The 26,041-nt window shown below is 31.2% G+C and overlaps 1 protein-coding gene and 1 long non-coding RNA gene across 3 annotated transcripts; one reads left to right on the top strand and one right to left on the bottom strand.

Annotated features, from left to right (window-relative positions):
- Nucleotides 1-1,320: 1,320 nt before the first annotated feature.
- LOC149518767 (uncharacterized) lies at nucleotides 1,321-12,266 on the bottom strand. 2 transcript variants are annotated; one of them, XR_016342182.1, is made up of 3 exons: nucleotides 11,546-11,895; nucleotides 9,819-9,950; nucleotides 1,321-9,189 (listed from the first exon to the last, which is right to left on the bottom strand). It is a non-coding gene; the product is annotated as an uncharacterized LOC149518767 (long non-coding RNA). The 2 variants fall into 2 exon arrangements; XR_016342181.1 differs by having other exon boundaries at nucleotides 1,321-9,950; nucleotides 11,546-12,266.
- Nucleotides 12,267-22,055: 9,789 nt separating this feature from the next.
- Nucleotides 22,056-23,480, top strand: LOC111282150 (putative RING-H2 finger protein ATL21B). The gene is made up of 3 exons (XM_022870118.2): nucleotides 22,056-22,858; nucleotides 22,982-23,038; nucleotides 23,140-23,480. Exons 1-3 carry the CDS (start codon nucleotides 22,129-22,131, stop codon nucleotides 23,220-23,222), a joined length of 870 nt encoding a protein of 289 aa, XP_022725853.1. The 5' UTR covers nucleotides 22,056-22,128; the 3' UTR covers nucleotides 23,223-23,480.
- Nucleotides 23,481-26,041: the final 2,561 nt, after the last annotated feature.

The raw sequence follows: 26,041 nt of genomic DNA, 5'->3' as shown, positions 1-26,041 counted from the left end.
AATGTATTATTTTATTTTATAAGTTATTAGAATTTTTAATATAAAATTTTAGTATTTGAATATCTGTTAGATAATTTTATTTAATTTATTTAAAATATAAAAATTTAAGAGTTTAAAATATAATTTAACTTAAATATATTTATTATTTAGTTAATCCAAAATATTAACCGAACCTGAATTAAGTTGATCTTTGAAATTAATAAATTTGATTCAATTAATGAAAATAAAATAATATAATTCAAATAATTTAGTTTTGAATAATTTAATTTAAAATTAATTGAATTGATAAAAAAAACACATTCAATTTTTACCTACTGAAAAATGCTTAGTTCAATATAGTGTATAATATACAAATAGAAACTCGAGCTTGATTCAAAATTTATTGTTTAAAATTCAATTTAAAACTCAATCAAATTTTAATCTTTAAGTTTAAACTTAATTTGAGATAAAAATTGAATTATCCAAACTTAATTAAATTTGTTTATTGAATAAAAAATAAACTCAATTCTTATGCTCAATTTTAATTTGATTATTTATATTTGAATTCAAATTTAAGCTTAAATTGATATATTAAAAGAGAAAATAAAAATTTTTAATCAAAATAATAAAAATACATTATATTAAAATATAAAAATTTGATTAGATTTACAAACTACTCATGTCGAATATTAGAATGTTCGAACTCAATTTATTTTATAAATTAAATTATTCAAACTCGATTTGATAATAATCGAACTTAATTTAAATGCTATTAAAATAAAATCTAAATAATTTATTAATAATGATATATCATTTATACCTTTAAATGAGTCAATAAAAATATGAATGAGCTTTCAAAAGTTCTAATATCCAAACATCTAAAATTGGAAAACCCAACAAAGGCTTGGACAACTCCAGAATTTATTTTGCAAGTCATTATTGACCGATGATTCAGACCCACCAATTTCACAATTTTCTTGCTCTTGGGGTCACATCCCTTACCCGCAAACCCATAACCAAATTGTGATTTGTAGTTTTCTCCCAAAAAAGAAATTGAACACGGTAGGGGGAAGAAAACAAACAAATGAACTCTGGTAGTCAAATTCAATCGTATCTTTTTATCTCCTTTACCAACTGCCCAAATCAGACTTCAAATTTATCATTCAATCGTGCAAACAAGATAAGCATCTAGATGCTAAAGCGCTATGTGGAGAAACAAGATTGGGTCTTTGCTTTCTTAGTCTAACCAGAATCCACTGCAAAATTCAGTGCAATTTCATACACATTCCCACAACAATAAACTTAATGACAAACAAGTTATAACCACGCCAAGTTACGACGTAGAACAAAAACTCATCTTTCCTCACTTATTCTGGATTAGGACTACCAAATCAAATTCATTAAGGTTTGTTGCCTATTGGATATAAGTTCTAATCTGAGAGGCTGAAAGACAAGTGTAAAATAAACTTACATCACGGCAGGGAGAGAGACTGCCCCTGGGTGAACAAGCTGAAGGGGCACCAATCCAGCATAAAATGGAAATAAATACGTTGAAGCATGACTCTCACATAATGAAAATTACATAATGAATTAATAATGATGAGATGATTAATTCTAACGAATATCAAGCCTGGCAAAAACATCTTATCAAATTATATACAGATAATAAATGTAACAAAAAAAGAAAAAAACTGATTCTAAGCATAAAGTACTGAGAAATATCAACCGACTTTCCTACTTGTATGTATACACTTTCTGACCCCGAGTAGTTCTCTAAGTTATATTGTCCCAGACAGACTAATCATAATCGAATGTCTCAATCTAAGATCAGCAAATACACTTTTACCTTTGGTCAGTAAGCTTGCCTCCAGGTCATAAGCAGAGACAAAAACATCAACATGAGTCTGCTTTTGTAAGTAAAAACATCAAGATGAATTGGCAGCGACATGGAAATTTCAAAATTGGGGTCAAACTTTTGGCTTCCCTTGCAGCAATACAGTCATTTCGTTTTCCCTGGAAAAAGCACAATAACCATGACAGAAGAACATTAAGGTTACACCCCATTTGTTGAGATAATTGTTCCTCACAAAACCCTCAAAAGGAGACTAAGCAATGGTAGTTCAGTGATCCCTCTTGCTTTTCTTCACCAACATCAACATGTGATTGATATATTCATGGCCTGTCTGGGCACCACCCATAAGACACTGCAGAGCCTCAGCTGCAGCATCTTTTTCTGCAGTTTTCTTGTGGTTGCAAGGCTGCCTCATGATTTGCATACCATTGAACTCCACATTGGCTCAGAACTGATTGTTTTTCAGTTGCTTTGTCTTTATAGGTTGGCGCAGCGTATCCTGCTCTAGTGAGCAGTGTTTGTAGCCGACTTTTAGAATTATCACCCTCGGGTCCATTGTATCCTTGAAATCAAAGAAAGCTGTGGCAGCATAACAGGCATTTTTAATGGTTCAAGGTCCTGACGGCCAAATATAAATCTTCCATCACACTAATCCTCATAAGCTAACAACTATACTATAGAAATGAGCTCATGATGATATGTAAGATTATTTGCGGATTCAGTAACTATCAGTTAGGGGTATTTTTAAATCCAAAGGACAAAATTGTTTTTCCCTTTATTAGAGGCAGCCAATACAACCAGAGGTTTTTATGACTTTTAGGCCAACTTGGCGTATCAGACCAACCTGATATTTGCATTGCCATGTCAGCTCAGCCACCTCACCAACTTGCTCAAAGGATCCCCTTTTTTTATGATGATTTGTCACTCCTTGAGTGGGCGACTGGCATCTAGGTTAGCCCAACCTGCCAAGTCATCTTGACCACAGGACTAATCATGGGTAGCCCAACCTGCCCCAAAACCCCTAATCCTCAACCATAAATAAGGTTATCTACGTACTATTTAGATATCATATACTCTTCTACTTTCTACTTTCTTCTTTCTTCTTTTTATTTCATTTCTTAATCGACTTCTGACTTGAACGTTACAATGTAAATATTAAGAAAACTCCTGGCCTATACTTTTAACTACTCTTTTTCTCTGCCTTGTATTTTCAGGATTTTGCTCCTCAGCTCAACACCAACATTTGGCACGTCAGATTGAGGCATTTAACCATCTAATCGAGCTAAAATCATGCTTTCTAGAATGAGAGTTCTCGAAGAAGGAGAACCAGCTACCTAAGCTGGAAATGAAACCTATACCAGCCAGCCCACCGATCGACTATTTGATTGATCTACGCCTACACAGGTAAGTCTTACAATGAAGTAGTTCCAAGCCTTGACCCAACAGTTACTATCCTTCAATGAGATGATTCAAAGCATCATGCTTTCATAGACCTCCAAGGTACTTGACCTGGTTACCCTTAGAAGATTGTTAGTTGAAAGGCTGCCAAACTATGAGGATGTTAAAGCTTTATCGACCTCATATGAGGAAGAACTCACCACCCCAGCTAGCCATTATTGAACTCACACCTTAACATAAGCCACCACCTTAAAATCCAAACAAATTGACCTAGAACCTCAGCCAAATAGAAATCAAGAAGCTAGGATGCAAGCCATGAAGTAAAAAACGAAGGTTATAGCATTCGAGCACGAGCTTAAGTTCTTAGAGATCTCGCCATTTACCAAGGAGATTAATAGAACAATGCTCCCCAAAGGATTCAAAATGTCGACCTTGGAAACTTATGACGGTACTTCTGACCCTTTTGATTATCTAGAACTTTACTAAACTAATATGATGATGTAGGGGGTGAATGAAGCTCTTATGCGCAAAAGACTAGCTATCACACTCAAAGGATAGCTCGGTCCTAGTATTGCAGTTTCAAATCAAGATCTATCATGACCTCTAGAGAGCTTAGTCATGCTTTTTTGTCCCAATTTGTAAGCAACAGAAGAATAAAAAAAAACTACCCTGAGCTTAATGTCAATTTACCTAGATAGAAATGAGTCTTTGAAAGACTACATAACATGTTTTAAAGTGAAAGCCTTCCAAGTGAAAGATTTAGAATACATCACCGTAGTTGAAGCCTTGAGCAGTAAATTCTATAACAGAAAGTACCACATAAAGCTTACACTTTCCCTAGAACTGCCAATGACATCTGCCGACGTGCTATTTGTCATAAAAAAATACATAAATGCTGAAGCTAAAATGAAAAACTGAAGTGAGAAAGGCTCATCCCTTTTTTTCAACCAAAAAAAGGAAGAGAAATTTACGATCATCCCCTAAAAGAGAGCCCAAGCAGATAAAGAAACTATACAGCACTGAACACCTCCAGAAAGAGGATCTTGATGCATATAGAAAAGGACCCTAATCTTAAATGGCCAAAACCAATAAGGTAAAATACAAAAAAAGATCTAACCAAAAGGTGCACCTTTCATCAAGACATCAATCATAATACAAAAGACTGTGTTGATCTGAAAAATAAAATGGAGAGTCTAATTAGGAAAGGTTAACTGGACAGGTTTGTGAATCGAGTAAGGTAGGGTCAGAGCAAGCCAGATTATAGAAAAGACAACCAAAGAGAAAGGGCAGAAAACGATTGAGAAAAAAGACAGAAAATGAATTGAGGTGAAAAAAACTAGAGAAATGAGTAAGAGGAAGACAAAGCCCGAGATATAGATAACAAGCCCATTGCGGGCATCATTAATGTGATAATTGGTAAGAGCTCGACCTTAGCCAAAAAAAAGTTTGACCAAGGATGATTATAGCTATTGCCTCCTCGGCCAATAAAAAAAAAGCTAGAAAAACGAGCCAATGTCCTTTAGCTTGAAAGATTTAGGAAGGATTCAGTTCTTGTATCATGATGTATTGTAGTTACTGCTACAATGTACAACCATGTGGTGAGATGGATTCTATTTGATAGTGTGAACTCAACCAATGTGCTATATTATGCCATGATGTTGAAGATGGGCATAAGAAAGGAGATGTTAAAACCCTTCACCACCATTTTGTTTGGTTTTAGAAATGAATAGGTATTGGTAAAAGAAACTATTAAGCTATCAATTACATTAGGTATTGAGCCAAAAAGTATCATTTTGATCATCAAGTTTATGGTGGTAGATGTACCTTTAGCCTTTAACATGATTTTAGGCGGACATAGCCAGTCTATTTTGAGATTGATTGGCTCAACTCATCATTTCAAAATCAAGTTTTCGACGCCAAATGGGATCGGAGAAGTTATAAGAGATTAATTCGAGGCACGACAATGTTATGTGACAACAATGAAAGGATGAATTAGGAAGCAGACCAACAGACTAACCAAAGTAGAAGAACCATAGAATGAGGATATGACAGGGGTGAAGGTTGGGAAAGTGAAATAAGCAAAGCAAGATAACCTGGGTAAAAAGCAACATGAAATCGAGAAGAGACAACAAATGCACTTTTAAATTACACCGAGCTCCTAAACTCCACAATTGTATATGTTATAGAATTTTTGTAATTTTTTGAGTGATTTTACAAAAATTGAACTCTTAAGCTGACATACACACATGTCAACAAAACTGAGCTCTTAAGCTAATTAAAGAAAATTTTAACATAATTCTACATAATTAAAACCTTCGATAAGTTTTTTTTTAATTATTTTATTTTATGTTGTATTTTATGTAATGTATTTATTGAGTTTAGGGTTTAATTTTTTGTTATAAATTTGTTGAATTTTTTTTGGGCTTTGGTTACCAATGTATTTGAGTTTTTGTTAGTTATTTATTTGTTGAAATTTATTTGGGTTTTGGTTTCAATTTGTTGAGTTTTTTGTTGGTTTTATATTTGTTAAAATTTGTTGGTTGTATAATTTTGTTGGATTTTTTATTGAGTATTAAAGTTGAGTATTGCTAATTCTTTTTTGGATTTTTTTTAGTATTGTTAGGGAATTTTTTTTATTTGTTTAGTTATTTATTTTTTATTTGTTGCCTATTCTTCTTCTCTACCTCCAACTCTGACTTCAGCCTTGCCACCTCAGCCAGAGCATTGTTAAGTTTGAGGTTAACCTGTTGTTAAGAGTAACTCAACTGTGGCTTTCTACAAAGACATATCTTCAAATTTGGTAGTTAAGTCCTCTATTTTCTTACCAGTCTCCTCCTTATCCTTTTTAACCTTGGCTAAAGTAGCCTTGGTCATCTTGTAGGCTTCTTAGGATTGGTGCAGATCCTAAGCATAATCTTTCATATCCTACTCGTTCTTATAGTAGTGCATGAGGGTACAATAAATGTTAAGCATACCTTGTCTCGAGGTGTGAGAAACAGTAGAGGGGTGTTATTCAAAACTTGCATAAAATAATAACCGAGCTTAAACTTATGGAAAAAATAGATATCTAAATAAAGATAAAAATAGACTGAACTCAAAAACTCTGACATTTTTTAGTAAGGGTCACCCTGGTGATCTTTTTGTCCACTTCAAGGTCCTCAAAAGGGTTTTTGGTGAAGTTGAACTCCACATTTATTGCCACCTACTCTGAGGTGGGTTGCAATTTGGTGCTTGGACCAGTAGGACAGACCTCAGTCCTTTGCTTTTTTTAGGCTTTCTCCCCCTAAGCTGTTTGTTTCTACCTCTTTTGAGACATGGCTAAGCTGGAAAGAGGCTGACTAGTAGGGTTGATTATTTTTACTCCCCTCGTAGAGGTCCTGAGCTAAATGGGAGCTTTACCTATTTTCTTGGACTTTGGGGCATTGAGGAAGTGTGTGAACTCAAATTCTCACATTTAAGATGAGACGTCTGCACAAAAAACCAAACTACTTGTTAGAAAAATTTTTGAGAACATACATTGTGTGAAGTTACCTTGGACCTACCCTAAAACTTGACCTCCTTGATAACAAAAAGGGAGGTTAGCTCTTTCGCATCTAGGTCCAATTGCCTCTTCTGGAAAAGGTTCACGATTGCATTCTGAGTTCCAATTTTGTGGCCATAAAAAAATTGACCTAATTGTCCTAAAAAATCTTAAGTCCATTATTTATTTCCCACACATCGGTTTCCCTAGTCATCCTTCTTCTCTATACATAGGAAGAGTAGATTCTAGCCCTTTATTGAGCTCGGACAATTAGCAAAGATTTTCTCCACATGCCACGTTGTTACATAGAACTAGCTCGTATCGTGGGGATGCCTTTTAACTACAAAAATTTTTTTAAACAAAGGAATGGTAGGGTCTAACTTCAGCCCCCTATAAAGAATTATAAAACCTATAATATACTAAAAAGAATTTGGGACGAGCTGAGTGATAGTTAAATTATAAAAAAAAAGTTAACAATAAAAAAAATGTAAATGAAACCTTAGATCGGCCACTATGGACTTTTAGTATAGCTAAACCTTATTGGTGTCTAAAGTAGTGGCTCGGTCATTAGTGGTCAATGGTACTAAACTATACCTCACTTTAAGAAGATTAAATTTTACCTTCAAACCACGGGAGTGATGCACTGAGCACATATTAGGGTAGTCATAAGATTAGCCTTTCCCCTTAAGCCCTGCATCATGTTCTTTGGGGCTCTGCTTAATTCGTAAGAGGTACAAAATGAGACAAGGTCATAAGCATCACCACTCGAAGTGACCTTTTCCTTACTTTCACCTGCCTTTATTCCTTAGCCTGATTAGCCTCTTTGGCCTATTCATCTATAGCCTGTTTATCCTCAGAGTTTAATCATTGGTGACTCATTTTTTGAGGAAACAAGGGGGCCAATGCCCAAACAGAAGTAAGGACAAGAATCTCCCTCATTGCAACAAAAGAAGAAGATGAACAACGGATAGGAGACTCCTCGGACTTAGAAGTCAGACTAGGATTAGAGCCTAAGTTCGACTTAGATAGATTTCGAGAAAAAGCAGAAGCAAAGACTTAAAGATAAGGAAATGGAACAAAAGAAGAATAAGGGTAAGGGAGAGAAGAAAAAGAAGAAGGGTGAGGGTGAAAAGGAGGAAGAACTGAGGAATAAAGGTCAATTAGAGAAGTTGGACTGACTTCTAACCTTGGGGTTGGGGGATTTTGAAGACCATGATCTATTGTAGAAAAAAGCTCATCTATTCTACAAAAGACTTGCTCTCCTTTAACATGAGCATTGTCTTTAATTCGTTGCTGATCAATAATAAAAATTGGATTTAATAAAAAAGTAGCTCGATTATAATCCTTTCTCATAATTACAAAGAATACTTCATCATCTAATCTTTGGTGACCGTGCTAACCTTCCTTTGGCTCTACCCTAAAACTCATAGAATTTAAATCAAAAGACATAATTAATGGAAAGAAAATGAAACGATCTAAGTGAAGACGAGAAGGTTGGTTTAAAGAAATTAGGAAAGTAGGAAATCGATAAAAAATAGCTCGACATGAGAGCAATAAGGCTGTAAAGTGAGATAAAAGGCCACAAGGAACTTTTTATATAGCTAATAGAAGGACCATATGAATGGTCCAAATCATCTATTTCCTTAATTAAAGGCAGCCAGCAAACAACTAAAGGCATTTATGACATTTACGCTGACTTGGTATGTCAGACTGACTTAACATCTACATTACCATGTCAGCTCAATCATCTCAGTAACTTGCCCAAAAGATCCCCCCTTTTTATCTTGACTTGTCACTCCTTGAATGGATGACCGGTGTTCAGGTCAAATCGACTTACCAAGTCATCTTGACCACTGGGCTAACCATAGGCAACCTAACCTACCCCAAAACCTTTCACCCTTAACTATAAATAAGGCCATCTAGGCAATATCTAGATATCATGTACTATTTTACTATCTACTTTCTCTTTCATATTTTCTTCTTTAACCAAACTTTGACTTGAGTATTGGAGCATAAACCTTGGGAAAACTCCTAGCCTTTGCTTTTAACCACTCTCTTTCTTTGCCTTATATTTTAAGGTTTTTCCCCTCAGTTTGGAGTTTGGCACCAAAACTACCCAAATTCACCATGGTTGATTAGCAGGAATAAGTTTATTAAAGTTGTTAAGATATAGAAGTTAGCCAAAATGGAAATTTTTTATATTCAAGTAGAAAATCAAAGATTTTGGCATAAGGGAAATTTACATAGGAAATAAAGGAAAAAGCATAAATAAAATAAGAAGAATAACGCTAGCTGAAGCAAAACTGGTTTATCTCTCTAAGTTTAACTTATTTTATTTTGAATCAGTTCAACAAATTCTCTCAAGCTTTGATATTTTTCTGCAATAGCAAGTTGTATGAAAATTTCCAAAAAACTCTACCAACATCTTCAAGTGTCCATCCTGTTAGAGCAAGAACATAATTTCACTTAACCACTATATACTGCAAATGATTTCACCAAACTACAATAAAAAAAAATTTAATGATAAAAAAAAACAAATAGAGAACAAACGACTTAAAGAAAAAAAAATATAAGTAACAATTATAAATAGGAAAGAAAATCTTACAACCATGCCTTACGAGATGCTACCACCAAATAGGAGAAGCATTGAAGACTGCTATTGAATCTTATTGGAAAATGGATTTCACTTTTATTTTCTCATTAAAAACCAGCCAAGGATATGGAATTCTAGATTCTTAAGCATTAATAGAGTTCTGTGAAACATAAATGTACATTATCACTTGAACACTAACATCGAAAGAAAACCAAGCATATCAGCTAACTCAGTGATAAGAGTAATTGGCAGGAGAAAATCAATAACTTGAGTCATACTTACTGACAGTGGAATGATCTATCCATGATGTTATCTCTTTATCTGTAAAATGATTCTCTTTTTGACACATATTTATCTATTAGTTGGCAACAAAACATCTAATTATATAGTCAAGAATTTAAAAAACAAAAGAAAAAAAAAAGAAAAAAGGAATCATAGAATACATTTAGCAAAAGCAGCAAAAAGAAGTTTAATACCTCAAAGGCAGAGGCAATTTTGCTATTCCTCTTTCTCAAGGCTTGCTTACTCATTTTCCACATCCTTTCTTGACCATAACCATCAACTTGATTTTATGGAGTCAACTTATAACCAGTCATCTCCAAAATATTCTAAAAAAAATGTTCAAACCAGGCATGTAAAACCCTAAATTAGAACAAGAAAGCAAAAAAAGAAATTTAGCCACACATCTCAAACCTTGCTGGAGAGTTTTGCCACAAAACAAGTTGAACTAGAAGTGCTTTTAATAAAGAATAAACTAAATTAAGTTAAAAGGTGAAAAATAAACTTGAATTATAATTCATTAATCATTTAAATTTTAATATTTTATTATAATTAATTAAATCTCTAATCTTTTATTTTGATTCAATTGAATTTTTAATTGGATAAAATCGAATTATATTGAAAAATTGAATTAATCAATCTCTGCACTACAGTCAAGTAAATACTTAAAAGCATTCTAGAGAGAAGGAAGAAAAATCAAGAAGGAAAAAAAGGGAAAAAATTTAGTTTATTTAATTTTTATGTATTAGTTGTACTACGTGTCAAATTTTCTCTTATTTTCTTGATGTTATAAGAAATTTTAATAAAAAATTTAACAGTGTTAATTTTTTTATCAAAATAAAAAATTAATTAAATGTAAACAAATATTACAAAGATTGAGGGATTACAGAGAAAAGAAACTTTGATGATTTTTAAATAAAGCACTAAAGTAAAAGGCCATCGAAAGCTCATATAAGATGGAAAAAAGCAACTTAAAAAATGACCTTTTTCCCTATTACCTCTTGTTTCTTACGTGTGGATACTAATCCAATTCTAAAAATAAAAATTCAAGTTTGCTGGCTACTTTGTATTTTAATTTAATTTAATTTAATTTTTCTATTTTTACATATCTAACTTATATATATATTTTTATCCCTTGTCAATCAGAATTGTGACATGTGGAGGCTGCCGCATCAACCACATCAACTTCATTTCATGCCCTTTCATACTCTCTTTTTAATATTGTGACATCTGACATTGCAATATAGGCTTCTTTCATTTGTCAAGTTAGCTTTTTCAATTCTTTCTTACATTTTTCATCAGCTATTAATAGTTAACATTTATTTTGTTCTTTTATATTCCTTCCATTGGCCCTTTCTTCTTCCTAAGCTTTTAGAAATTGAAGATGGCCCTTTGTTAAACTTAAATGAATGAAACATCAAAAGAAACATAATAAAACGGTTTGTTTTATGACATTCAATGAAAAAACCATTGTTGACAGGAAAGATGACTAGGGGAGGATCATTCATCTCTTTGAAAGAATCTGGCTACTTTTACGATCTAGCTGTTCCACATTTTTAATGTTTTCCTGCTTTTAAAAAAAAAAATGATTAAACTTCCTTCTTGATATCAGTATGGGAACATTCTCAAAATTTTATCCAGAATTCCAAATCCCTTCATCTCCCTTACCCCCCCCCCCCCCAAAAAAAAAAAGCTTAAATAGATCTCAACAATTTTCATTATTGATGAACTTTTACGTATTGACAAGTCATCGATCAATGGAGAGCGCAAAAAATGGAGTCTCTTTTATATGTATCCAAAACCGAAAAAATGTTCATCAACAATTCATGTGATTTTCGTACTTAACATCGCAATCAATAAATTTTCACTTGATTTTAAAATTAAAATTGCATACAAGAGTAAGGAGAATCGAACTCCGATTTACCTCAAAGAATCTGGCGCTGACATTTCCACTTGAAGACTGAGTATCAAGAAATCTGGAAAATCAACATCGATGAACCATGGAATTGCATCGGGCAAGAACTTGGACAGAGCGGCGTCGATATAAAATCTTTTGATCTAGACAGGGATGTTGAGGAACGAATCAAAGTGGAGAAAGTCGTTGCTGAAGATAGAAAGATGCCAAGGAGGCAGGTAAGGGGGGTGGTTAACGGAGGAAGTCAAGAGTTTTGGTTGGATACTGAGAAGTGGAGTAGTCGGTATTGAGAAAACGAGTTGTGGTTAAGACAGAAAAGGAAGTGCAAACTTTTTTAGGTTGATCAATCTGCCTAGGTTTTTATTTTTAAAAAAATGTCATTAAATATTTTGAAAATTAATTTAAAAAAGAAACCCATGTCCTTTTTTTTTATTATTTTTTATTATATAATTATTGACTTAGATCTTTTTTCTATTTTTATCTCTTTTTACAGATGAAAAACTTCTTTTAAATCGTGATTTGAATTAAAAGGTATAAATGATCTATCTTTTTTTGTTAATTATTTTTTGGTGTGTGTAAGTTGATACTTTTAGGTTCATACGATGTTTAGTATCTTCAATTTTTTCAAAATTTTCCAAGCCTATATTTAAACAAGTTTGAGATAAGTTTTTCTTTGTTTCAAGTAAAATTTATTATGAAGTACTGTTCCTGGATTTTAGGAGTTGGTCAAGCACAAAGGTTTTTAACTAGTTTAATTATATTCTATTAAAAAAATATATAACTTTTGTATTCTTTCTAATGAGAAAAAAATTTTTCTTTTAAGAAAAAGGATTCAATAGATGTTTACAGGATGAAAAAAAAAAAAAAAAAAAGACTCGATAGATATCTACAAGGATAAAGATAAATCATGCTTTATAAAATTAATAGTAAATGAGATATTTTATTCTTCTCATTTATATATTTTAATATTTTGTTCTTCACATTTATATATTTTAAAATTTAACTTCAATGAGTTGTTAATATGAATGAAAGAATTTGATTGTAAAATTAGAGATATCAGACTCTTAGGATAAATAGAAAAGTTGCTATTTACTAATATTTATTTGTCATATAACAATATCATGCTTTTTTCTTATGCACATATTCTTGCATTTGTATTCCACTTTGCAGTCGTTTTCATTGTAAACGATCTTGATACCATTATTGTTATGTTTGTCTGAGGAATTTTGTTCAAAAGATAAGCTATTTTTAATTTTCAAACCATTATTATTGGTTATCTTTTATTCTAATTTACAAGTTTTTTATTTTTTTTGAAAATGCCTATACTCCTAAGCAAACTGTATATTATGCCAATGCTAATGGTTGCCTTTGAAATTTTCATGCATTGCCCTTTATTGAATGTTGTAACAGATTCCAAAATCTTTGGGTATAGCATTGGCTTACATGTCATAAGATAGAGTTTTCCAAAATAAGGTAAAACTATTTGAAAAATAATATATATAAACACTCGCAACAATACGCGGGATGAGATCTTGTGAATATTTATATATATATAAATACTCTCAATAATACGAGGGATGAGATCTTGTAAAACATATATATATATATAGTATTTTGATTAAGCTAGATATTTATAAAAGAGGCACAATAGGGGATGTTAAATCTTAGCTCTAACAAAGTTTCTATAATTTTTATTTATCTCATAAATAAATTTAAAAAACTTGTTAATTATAATTTTTACTAGTATGAAATTATAATTGCACTCTAAGAAATAATTAAATTATATCAAAGCATAAAGTCAATCTTTTAACCTACTAATTACAAGTAATTAAGTCTCTCCACTTAGATATTTATAAGCAATAAAGGTACATTGTCGACCTTTGAAACTTTTTTCTGTTATTCCTTGAATCCTAATGTATTCCTATGATTATGATAAAATTTTAGCATACTTTATACTAAAATGCTTAATTAGGATTGATAGCTCCTATGTAGAGTTTTTATATGTTAAAATTGGTGCTAAATTTAAAATTTTGATGGATTTTGATACTTTTAATGTTATTTTCATGATTTTAGGGTTAATGCTTGTGGACTTGATTTTCATGCAATCCATACATGAAGATGCATATTCGGCCATGCAATGCAAGGTAGTAGCTAAACCTTATAGCTTTCCATTATCCATCCATGTGGCAAAACAAGTGTTTGAACTGCATAAGATTACTCCAACCCCATCATACTCGACCATTTCAATTTCAAGAAGCAATACATTTGATCAAGTTTTGCAAGCATTGGTACTCCATCATGTTCGGCCAAAAAAGAAGTTTGATCTAAGCATGACTCATTTGCCTAGCCATGAAGAAAATATGTTGCACAAAGACTCTATTCATTTGACCATGCAAGGCAGAAGCTCAATTTGCTAGATCATGGATTCTACAAGCATAATCATGCTCGACCAAGGCAATTCAAGAGAGCCACCATGTACTTTTTTCATAATGAAGGCTAGGTGCATTTGGCCAAGTGGAATTTAAAGTCGACCATGGAACTTGTTGCTTAGCCTTGAAGAATTTGACTTGGAGTAGGATTTTATCCATTTGAATTTCAAGACTTGAAAAAAATCAAACTACTTTTGAATTACCAAACCTTAATTGAATCTAATGGAGGAGATTATCCAAGATTTGATCAAGATCCAAGATTGCACCATCAAACCCCTTATTCGACAAAAATCTCTAAGAATGAATAGTCCCATTCGGCCATGAAGCTTTGGAGATCAAGATTAAGTTTATCCATTTGTGTTTGAATTAGAAACAAACTTTTGTAAAGCCTAACCCTCTTTGGTTGAACCTTCCACAATAAACAAGGAAGCCATTTACTCATTTTCATCATCTTATTTCATTCTATCTCTCTCTTCTTTCTTTAGTTCCTTTCTTTAGTTCTTTTGGTGAGTTATTAGCCGAGGTAACAAATTTGCCAATAAGCACAAAGTTTTTGTTTTCTTTAATTTCTTTTACTTAAGAAGGATTATTTTCAAGATCTTTCTTTTCTTGTTTTCAAGCTGCAAATCTTGTTTGTTTTCTTTAAATTCGACAAGCCTTATTTTCTTTTCGAGATCAATCCAAGTTTTCTTTATTTCTTGCAAGATTCAACCATTATGTTCTTTGTTGTTCTTTAAGTTGTTTTCATGCAAGCATTGTTTCGAGACTTCAAGCAATTAGTAATTAATTTCTTTACTTTTTAGTTTTTTAAATCTTGTTTTTTTAGATCTAGTTTTTAGTAATATTTTTTTACTTCCCAAGTGACAGTTAGTGAAGTTAAGATCTCTGCCTATACGTCATATTTAATCTATACTTTTCCTTGTAACCAAACCCTAAACTCCTATTTGTTTAGATATAAGATAAAGGTTTCACCTTTGGTACTTGTAAACAACCCAACATTACATTCTATAATCCCTAAGGAGATGATATTGGAATACTTCTTTTTATAACTTGATCTATGTACTTGCAAGTTATACAAAATGTAGCAATCAAGTTTTTAACACCGTTGCCTATGATTATAGTAGTGTTCGTAATACCAATATAGATTTCTTAAACTCTTATAATCTAAACTTTTTTTTTTTTGTTTATTTACTTTTCTTTTGCTTTTTTTTTTTTTATCTTTTCTTGTTTGCATATGCAAATTCAAAAGTATTGACTGGCTCTTATTGATCAAGAAATTGAAATAACTTTTAGAAGAAGAAAAAAAAAGTAATCAATACTACGTACACCAACTCTAATGGCTAATGCAAATAATGAGGGGCAAATAACATTAAGGGACAATGCAGTTCTTAATGTAAATGGTTTTTAACCATCTATTAGAAGGCCAGCTATTCAAGCCAACAATTTTGAAATTAAGGCTTTAATGATACAAATGGTCTAAATTTTTGTATAGTTTGGAGGGTTACCAAGCGATGATCCAAATCTCCACCTTTTAACTTTCTTGAATTATGTGAAACTCTTTACTATAATATCGTTTCTGATGAAGCTATTAGACTAAGATTAATTCTTTTTTCTTTCAATTACAAGGTAAAAAATTAGTTGTCTTCTTTACCATCTAGTTCAATCATCACTTAGGATGACTTGCTCTAAAAGTTCTTAGCAAAGTTTTTCCCACCAGTAAAAATAGAAAAGCTAAAGAATAAGATCACTATATTTTCATAAATTGATGGTGAAACATTGTATGAGAGATGAGACAGATTTAAAAAGCAGCTATAAAAATGCCTCTATGATGGTCTACCCTAGTGGCTCTAGATCCAGATATTTTATAATGGTCTCACACCAGCCATGAGAACCACTTTAGATTTAGATACTGAAAGGGTTATTATTAGCAAGATTTCTGAGGAAACAAATGAGCTCATAGAAGAGATGGCTGCTAATAATTACCAGTAATGAGGGATGTAATTCAATTTATTCTTTTAGAGATATTGGGATGAAAGATTTTGGTGAGGAGGATGATGAACCTATAGTAGTAGACTTCTCAAACTTTATAAGACAACTTGAAATAGATTTCATAGGAAAGGATAACATATTGAAAAATAGGAAATTTTGAGATTTGGGAGAGAAATTCTAGAGGTTTTGACCTCATGGCATAGTTACTTGACCATTTCCAAAAAAGTTCTATTTTTTCTCTCTGCAACACCGTTTTGTTGTAGAGTCTTTGAAATGGTCAACTACCTATTAATTCCCTTTTCATCACATAATTTTTTGAATTGATCAGACAAATACTCACCTACTTGATATGTTCTTAAGACCTTAACGTTTTTTTTTATCTAATTGATTCTTTACCAAAGTCACATATTTTCTAAAGTATTCTAATGCTTCAAACTATTAAATAAACAAACCTGAAGTGTGTAAAATCACCAATGAATGTGATGAATAGTAACCTTCTTTCCATTACCTTACATTCATTGAGCCACAAATGTCAAAATGTATTAATTGCAATTGAATTTCAGTTCTAGTTTCTTTATCAAATGGTTTTCTTAACATTTTTCGTACTAAATAATTTTATACAATGGTAGTTTAACCTTTTCAATAGGGTGTAATAATCCCTCTTTTGCTAATTTATCCATTATTTATTGACTTATATGGTCAAGTCTAGCATGCCAAATATTCACATTAATATTTGCATAATAATCAATTATAAGGGAAAAGCTTAGATTATTATACAGAATAATATATAATATCATAAAATCATCTAATAGATATCCAAATCCATAATAATTAGTATTCAAATATAAATTCACACCAATGTTGTTGAAATTGAAAACAAATCCTAAACTAAAAAAAATAGTGACTGAAACTAAATTTCATCAAATGGTAAGAGCAAACAATACGTCTTGTAGGATAAAGGTTTTTATACCATGCATGCACAATATGTAAATGCCAATTCCCCTTTATTTCAATCCATAAATGTTTCTTACATAGATCCATTTTGTTCTGTATGGAATCTAACAAAAATCCACAAACATATTCTTATCTTGTGCTACATGGCCCGTAGCTCTAGAGTTTATAATCAATAAGGGATGTGATTCAGTCATTATAATAGTATTAAAAACAAAGACAATACTATCAGTATTACGTAAATATACTTTAAAGGTTTGTACCTTCTTTGACTCATTACAGTCATGAGTAAAATGACCCATTACATTCATGAGTAAAATGACCCATTTTGCCATAGTTAAAGTACTTTACTCTCAATTTATTCTACTTAAAAAAGCCTTGGGGTTTTATTCTTCGCTAGTTTGGACACTCTTTGGCATCTTAATAGCGTTCTCTTTGTTCGCACCATATGGCTTGCTTTTGAAGCCAAAACTTCTTTTAAACTAGATGATTACATATAAACATTAGCACACTAGGCTTAGATGCTTCCATACGATCTTTCTCCAATTAAAGATGGTGGGAAATGTCACTGAGAGTCCTTTTACTCTCATTGTGGGTTAGGTACACATTTTTGCATCCAGCTATGTGGTAAAGAATAGATTATTGCTTGAAACTATTGTTCATCTATTAGAGTGTGACCAGTCTTATTCAGCTAGCTTACCATCTTTGACATCTATCTGGCATGTTACCTTATATTATAATTAGGTCACCTCTTATAGATGTCCAACTTAATAGTAAGCTACCTTAGTTCAGTAATTACACTGAACTTTGCTTTCAAGGCACTCCATATTTCTTTAACTATTTCATAAGACTGAAACTTACGTATAATATCATTATCTATACTACTAAGTAATGTAATGCAGGCAGTGGAGTTTTTTTTTTTTTTCAACTCTTAAAAGTATTTCGGTCCAATGTTATGATGTATTACATTTCTCGGGCTTATCAAGTACATTTTTTAGAACATAAAAAACCTATTGTTCTTCATGTATATGCTGAATTCTCATAATCTAGATCTCATAATTATCCCTATTCAACTTCTCACTCTTGTTTAATTCAACAATCATATTCTCAAAAGTAGAAGTTATTTTAATCTATAATTCTATATTCGAGAGACATATATACTAATCAATGCCTAGCATTGCACACTTCTCATTTTGTCACAAATAAATAATGACAATCATTCACAAAAAAAAAAAAAACCAAAAGGTCACTAGTTTTGTAATCAAGTTTCATTTTTAATGTGTTTAATTATCACTAATTTATTTCATTGTGTAAAATAAATCATTCTAAGATAGCACAATTAAATTATCTTAGAACTCCCACTAACCATAGGCTTACCAACATATATATAGATTTTTGCATAAACAAATCTTACAAAGCATATACTGCATCCATAAACATGTTTATAAAAAATATATACTAAATGTTAATTAAACTATGCCCTAAGTGATTTATGAATGACTTGTTTAAGTATAGGGATGGAATTCAAAATTTTTTTTGATAGCTTTGCATTCATATTTCCCATCAATGGAGGTTCATGAATTTTATGTTTCCCATTATGGAGACAAGTTGGACTCCTCTTTGCCCATTTCTCACATGTTCCTTCACCAAATTCTTGAATAATATTTTATACTTCTGATCGCTCTTCATAAACATCCATATATCTTGAAAAATATTCTTTTATTTAGGAGTTAAAATTGTACCCTTCAACATTTCATATTTAATCTGCATATGCAATCACACCAAATTGATTCTTGGATCATGCTATTAACCTTGATGATATGCTTATCAATATCAACATTTGGACCCATTCGGTATTGCATCAATTCCATCAATAGCCTTATTACACTTAGAAATTGTGTTTTTACCATCATAATGATAAGAGTCTTCAAGCAAATGTCTGATTTTTTGTAATGAATACGATAAAAATTCATGAATCCATGAGTCAACATAGTTCTTAAAATAATTAACACTTATCTCAATCATTCTTATGTGATATGTCCTCTCAAATTTAATTAAGGACAGAAAAATTTCAAAAAGAAAATTTTTTTTTTTAAATTGAAGTATATTTTCAAGAAAAAAAGAGGGGCATTCAAATGCTTTCTTTTTGTTAAAAAAAAAACCATTAATTTTTAAAAATTTGCTTAGGACATTCAAATACCCTAAGTTGAGCATTCGGATGCCTTATCTCGAAGACAAAAAAAAAAAAAAAAATTCCAAATGACATAAACAATAATGATATTTCTCAAATTGTCTAAAAATGATCACAACAATATTAATTTTTATTAAGAACACACAAATTGTGTCAACTTGTATGAATATTCACAAGCATACAAGAGCTTATCAACATTTTTTTCGTGTTTTATAAGAACACACGAAACATATTAAAACTCAAGTCAACCTACTCTGATAATAATGAAAGATAATCTATATGGACATGATCATATATAATAAATGTGAAAAACTTACTTGATTTGCAAAAACAAAAATTTGACTTGAATTACTGATCATTAAATAAAATCATTATATGAAAATTATTCATTTACACAACTTAAATCATTCACACCTAAAACAAAAAATTTTCCCTCAAAATTACATTTCTGCCTATCTCGAATGGTCTCTCGTTTTCGCTTCCTTTTTGTGACTCTTCTCTCTAAGCAGTTTCCACTAATGAGATGTTCGCGTTACCCATTATGGGTAGACTCTACCTCTATTTAATTCTTACATTAATAAACAAATCAAACAAAACTACAATTATAACCCAACACGAGCTTAAACATGATTACAGTTTTATTTTTTAAAATATTAATCTAATTAAAAATAATAAATATAATACAAACTATGAATCTATTAATATTTAATAACTTTAAATTCTCTTTTTCCTTTTACATTTTTATGTAACTTTGGATACATTATCTTGATATTTAATTCATTTCACACAAGAGTGAAACAAATTAAATTATTTTTTTATTACAATTAAATGAAACGATATATATTTTTTCTTCTGATCAATAAAATTCTAATATTCGAGAAACTAATTAACATCGCTTCTGACTTTTAGATTATGATTGACTGTGCAAGTCTTCGTAACAATAATCATGGAGGATCACCAGCAATAGTCACTGAAATGAAACAAAAATTAAATATCTATCAATAAAAAATAATTACTATTTTTTTTCAAGAGCAAATTATTAATTTTTGCATAAAATAATTATAAAATAGTAATAATTCACTTGTTTTCATTTTATACTATTCAAGAATTTTGAAAATTTTATTTTTTATATCAAAAATAAAAAAATGAATACATGCCACAAGTTGCCAAAAATATGATTTTAAATAATTTAATTACAATTGATAACTATAGATTTACCATCAAAATCCAATTCTATTTTATTTTAAGTTAACACAGATAAAAAAAAAATTCAAATCGGATAACTCAAAACATCAAAACCAAATGACTTGAATTATATATGATCCTAACTCCTTTTATTGTCACCTTTATTTAAAAGTGTAAATTAAACATGGATCAAAAGAACAAGTGTTTAAAGGTATTTTTAAAACAATAATAAAAGTACTAATTTAATTGTACTATTCTTAAATTCATTATAAGGAATAATATTTTCTTAGTGATAATAGTCAAATTTACCATTCTATTAATTTGGGAGCTCCAAAATTTTCACTATACTTCTTTTAGTGCCAAATAATTACTATTCTACTCTATTTTTATGCAATTTTATTATTACTAGAATGAAAAAGGAATATTTCGTTAAAAATCTCAATTATTTCGTTCTTTTTGTAATGTAAAAAAAATAAAATAATTGGATTTTTTCTTATAAAATGAAAACATCACCCCCTATATCTTTTTTCAGAATATGTACGTTATATTTCTAAAAAATTTATAAATATTCTTATATTTTAACAATAAAACTTACATTTGTAGATAAAATATTTTATAGGAAAACATGAAAAATAATTTCTTCACTTTTTTCCTTTTTAAAATGTCACTATTTTTTGTTTAATTGTCTAACCCGTTAATTTTTTATTTTATTTTTTTAAAATTTTTTAACAAATGTCATGTCATCGTCTTAACTATTACTATCCATTTTTTAAGCGTTAAATGGAAAGATTGTGCCTAAAAACAAAATTGATTGATAACATTGGACCAAAATAAAAGGTAGAATGGTAACTATGAAGCTTTTAATGTAGTAATGTGATAAATTTGAACCACTCTATTATTTTCTAATTATTTACTGGATAAATTTCTATAAAATAATAATGATTGACTGGATGAAGTGGTAGAATATGCAACAAGCAAATGTAAAAATATGAAAAACGGAAAATTTAAAACAAAAGGAGAAGAAAAATAAATAGAAAATGTAAAAATAAAAGCTAAAAGGAGCAAAGGAAAATAACGAACAGAGAAAAGAAAACAAAGTTAGGTGTAACAAAATCCAACTTAGTATGTTTGTTTTGGTAATATTCAAAGAAACTATTGAAATTCAGTAAAAAAAATAAAAATAACTAAACTCTTTACGATTTTGAATTTTTATTTTATTACAATGACAAACTTACCTTGCAAAATATAAATATTCTGTTAAAACTTTGTTGATTAATTGATATAATTTATTAAAAGAACAAAGCTTTATTAAAATTATTTGGAAGTAAAATACATGTTAGAATGCTATTGAAATAATTCTTGAAATTGGACTTTATTCATTTATTTTTTTTATTGTAAGTATAGTAAAATAATGATTCATAGTTTTAATTTCCTGAAATAAAAAATAAATATTTATCCTTTGTTTTTTAAAGTTCAAATTAATTTGAACAGTATCCTTTTACTTATAAAAAGCAAATAATGTGATCGGTGAGGATGAGTTGGACAGAGGATGAAATCAGAATTCAGCGGAGTCCCCCAGATTTGACTACTTCTTTACATCTTTACACCATGAAAAAGACCTTACATGATATGTACGCGTTTGGATATAGCAAAAATTTGTTGTCAAAGGCCTGACTACATGGACTTTTCCTTGAAAGAAAATTCAAGCTATCGACACACGGCGTGTTGAAAGGTCAACCGAATTAACTGCATATAACTAAGCTTTCAGCATTCCAGGCCTCCACACTCCAAATGTTGCAACCGCCTCAGCCAGCTTTCCCTTTGCTTACTCTTAATCAGTAGAAGATATGAGAAACCCACAACTGCTTTCTTTCTCAATAGCTTTAAAGTTTTCTCTTTTCATCTTCCTATTCATTTTTCCAATCCAAGCAAGAAAAACTCCACAAATATGTTCTTCTTCATGTGGAGATATAAAAAATATCAGCTATCCCTTTCGCCTCAAGGGAGATCCAGCTGACTGCGGTGATCCAGACTATGAACTGTATTGTGAGAACAATAAAACCATCCTGAATTTCCATGCAGGATTATACTACGTGAAGAGAATTTCCTATGATGAACGCATAATCCGCCTTGTTGACATTAACTTAGCCAGCGGAAGCTGCAGTCTTCCTTATAGGTCTCTGGGAATCGACGAAGTGATGGGTGATGGACGGTATAATAGTGAGTATCTTCACCCCCATGCCACTTTTGTCAGATGTTCCGAGGAAATCAATAATATGGCTAGCAGCAGAGTACCCTGTTTGAGTGGGAATACGTCTCAAATTTACGTTAATTACACTGACTACAGATTGTATTATCCTGATATTCCAAGTTCTTGCAACATCATTTCCATGGTCCTGACAGATCATCCGGATGATAAGCTTAACTTCCCTTCCAATTATGAAGCAATCCGGCAGATACTGCAATTGGGGTTTGATCTGAATTGGACAGTTGAGTGTAGGGATTGCACGGCACGTGGTGGTTACTGCCAGTTTCCCACTGATAAATCAAGGGCGTTTCAATGTAAAAAGGAAGAAGGTTGGTTTAATTTGCTTTATCTTATCTCTGAGTCTAATTTTCGAACACCATCGAAAACTTTGCTTGCTAAATTTTTCGATATCTGTTGACCGTTTAATTTCAATTGATTGTGAATTTTTGCAGATTCCGCTACTCAAATTCGGCGGGCTATCATTTATCTTTTTTCGATCTTCCTATTTGGTATGATTCCCAGTTAAATTCCTTCCAGTTCTTGCAATTTTAACTGCTTTATTTCCTTTAACAGTTGAACTAAACATCATTCATATATCTCTGCTTTGTAGGTTTGATAATTTTTTTTAGATTCATCCTTGCTCCCCTAGTTGTTTTTGTTTTCATTCTCCACAAATGCTTCTCTAGGCGATAGAAGGACGACACGGTGGAAAATTTCGCAGAGTCAACAAATCTGGACTCCAAGAAAATCCTCGTACAGTACTGATATAATTGCAGAGACGAAATACTAAGAAGATCAACAAATTATTATGGCAAGGTGGCTTTGTCCTAGTTTGTAATTAAGGGCCAACTACTTCCTTGATTGTTGCTTGACTACCGTAGAAACCAACAAATTTTTATGTAATATTTTTCATCTTCTAATATTTATTGAAATAAAAAAAATTATTCGTAACTTGACCTGCATAATGGGTGTTATTGATACAATTGTTGATGTATCTTCTTATGTTGATCCCTATTCGGTGAACTTTAAGAATGGAGTACCAAACTTGAGAGATGAGTCCTTCAAGGCATGTTTTACAAGTCAATTTCCTTTAGATTTATTTGCCGCGACCAATACGAGAGATGCAACAGGAGTAGTCAATTGTCTAAGAGATACAATTAAGATCATATTAGAAATCATTTTGCACTAGTGAGATTCTAATAACTAAACACCTTTGTAGAGGATCGAAAATATTAGCCTTACGCTAAGTTTTCTATAGCAAACGAAGTCTAAGTAATTTGTTTCTAATTTGAAAGAGAGAGAATAATTTTGAAGATATGAATTGGTATATCAAATGTGTTCTACACTTATCTATTTATAAAAATTTAGTTCAAGTGACATGTCTCTTTAATTTGTATTATTTAATCCAAAAATTATGTTACTTTATTAGAAACACACCCTTCTGTATAATTATGGAAATTATTCAATTGAATAATTACTTGATGAAAGATCATTTGCCATTTGAAATGAAACAATGTGTTTCATTTCCAAAATATATAACTATTAGCAGTAGGGTGTTGACTCCTCCTATTGGGCAATCAATTGCTCTTTTGTAATTACCAGTTCCAATATGTTTCGTTCATTTGGGTAGTTGATTCCCTTGTAAGGTAATCGACACCTCTTTAAATCCCAAAATGTTAGTCATAGTAGGATAGTCGACTCCACCTTTAGGTAGTAGACTTTCCTAAATTCCATAATGCTACTGACTCGAAAGAAATCGACTTTTTTCAAGGCAATCAGCTTCTATGAAAATACATAACATTTCAGCCATGAGAACAGTATATTCCAGCTTACAGTAGTTAATTGCTTTTGTGTTTTCCTAAAACAGAAGACCTTCATGTTTCAACCATTCATTTGTCTCTACCCTTAGCAATCAATTGCCCTAGGGTTAGGAATTGACTTCTTTTTTGTAATTTTAAAATCAAAATATACTGAGACTTTAGTACATATTTGAAGTGCGTGGTTGTTAACTGTTTTGGCATTGGTAGTCCACTGCTCCTTATGGCCAGCTTATAGTAGTCGGTTCCACTAAGCATACCAATCGACTGCTATTTATACAAGTCTTCTTTCTCAAGTTCTTTATATAATGGAATTTTATTTAAATCATTTTATAGTTTGATTAAGTTATTCTTTCATTTGATCTTTCACTTATTTTGAAAACAATTTTAACAGTCCCCTACTATTTTCAAAATTTTTGAAAATCTTATACATAAGAGTAGGTATCAATCCTAATTTAAAACCTTCCCCTTAGTGATATGTTGTTGTTGAGCTTAATAGGAATTGTTTGGTAGAACTATGTCCTTAAACCAACAATTCTATGTGATTAGTCATGCACCAAAACACACATAAGCTTTAGAACCATGTCTCAACAAAAGTAGTTTAGCAATGCTTGACACATTTATGGCCATGTCTCTTATATCTTTTCCTGAATGCTTTAGAACCAAGCCCTTAGTTCTTAGAAACGGCATCACTTCCACTCATATAAATGAACTCCATCAGAAATGCCACTATATAAAAGCATTTCAACTCTTAATTTATGAGTTATGGGTACTTGTTTTCGTTGGGATGGTAGTTTTAATTTAAGTACTTGTAGTTACATTTAGGTGATATACTTGGACTCATTAAAACTCAACACTAAATGTCTACCTAAGTGTTGATTTGAGGTTCCATCATGTGTGACTTTAGTTAATGGACTTGAGTCCCATCCCTTTGGAAGATTTAGACACTTTTTCTTTTGAAAGTCCCTTTATCAAGGGATCCGCCAAGTTCCTACTCGTCTTGACAAAGTATATGGTGATCACCTTTTCTTTGATAAGTTCTTTGACATAACTATTTCAAACTAGTGCGTCTTGACTTCCCATTATAGACCGGGCTATATACTTTTGATAACGTAGCTCCTCTATCACAATGTATTGATATTGGGACATTGGTTTTGGCCACAATGGAACTTTATACAATAAGTTCCTTAATCATACCACCTATTTACAAGTTAAAGTCAAAGCTACAAACACTGATGCCACAGTAGAAACCATTATACAAGTTTGTTTCTTAGATCCCTAAGAAACCACACTCCCACCAAACATTAATATCCATCCACTTATGGATAAATGATCCTCCATGTTTGCTATCCAACTTGCATCTGAGTAACCTTTTAGAACCGAAAGTTCTCTACTATAGACAAGACCATAATCTAAGGTTTTCTTTAGATATTTCAAAACCTTTGAAATAGAATTCCAATGCAAGTTACTTAAGTTACTTGTATACCTACTAAGCTTTCCAATTGCAAAAGCTATGTCCGGTCTAGTGCATGTCATAGCATAAATCAAACAACCTATGATTTTCGCTTATTGTAATTGTGCAATAGACATTCCTTTATTTAGAATCAACTTTAAGTTAGAATTATAAGGTGTAGTGATTGTTGCACCATCATAATAATTAAACTTTTTGAAGATTTTTTCAATGGAACTTGATTT

Source organism: Durio zibethinus, chromosome 5 (assembly GCF_047325235.1).
Source record: "Durio zibethinus cultivar Kanyao isolate XHJ-2024 chromosome 5, ASM4732523v1, whole genome shotgun sequence".
In the NCBI taxonomy this organism is placed as follows: domain Eukaryota; kingdom Viridiplantae; phylum Streptophyta; class Magnoliopsida; order Malvales; family Malvaceae; genus Durio; species Durio zibethinus.
This window is presented reverse-complemented; position numbering and strand designations above follow the sequence as displayed.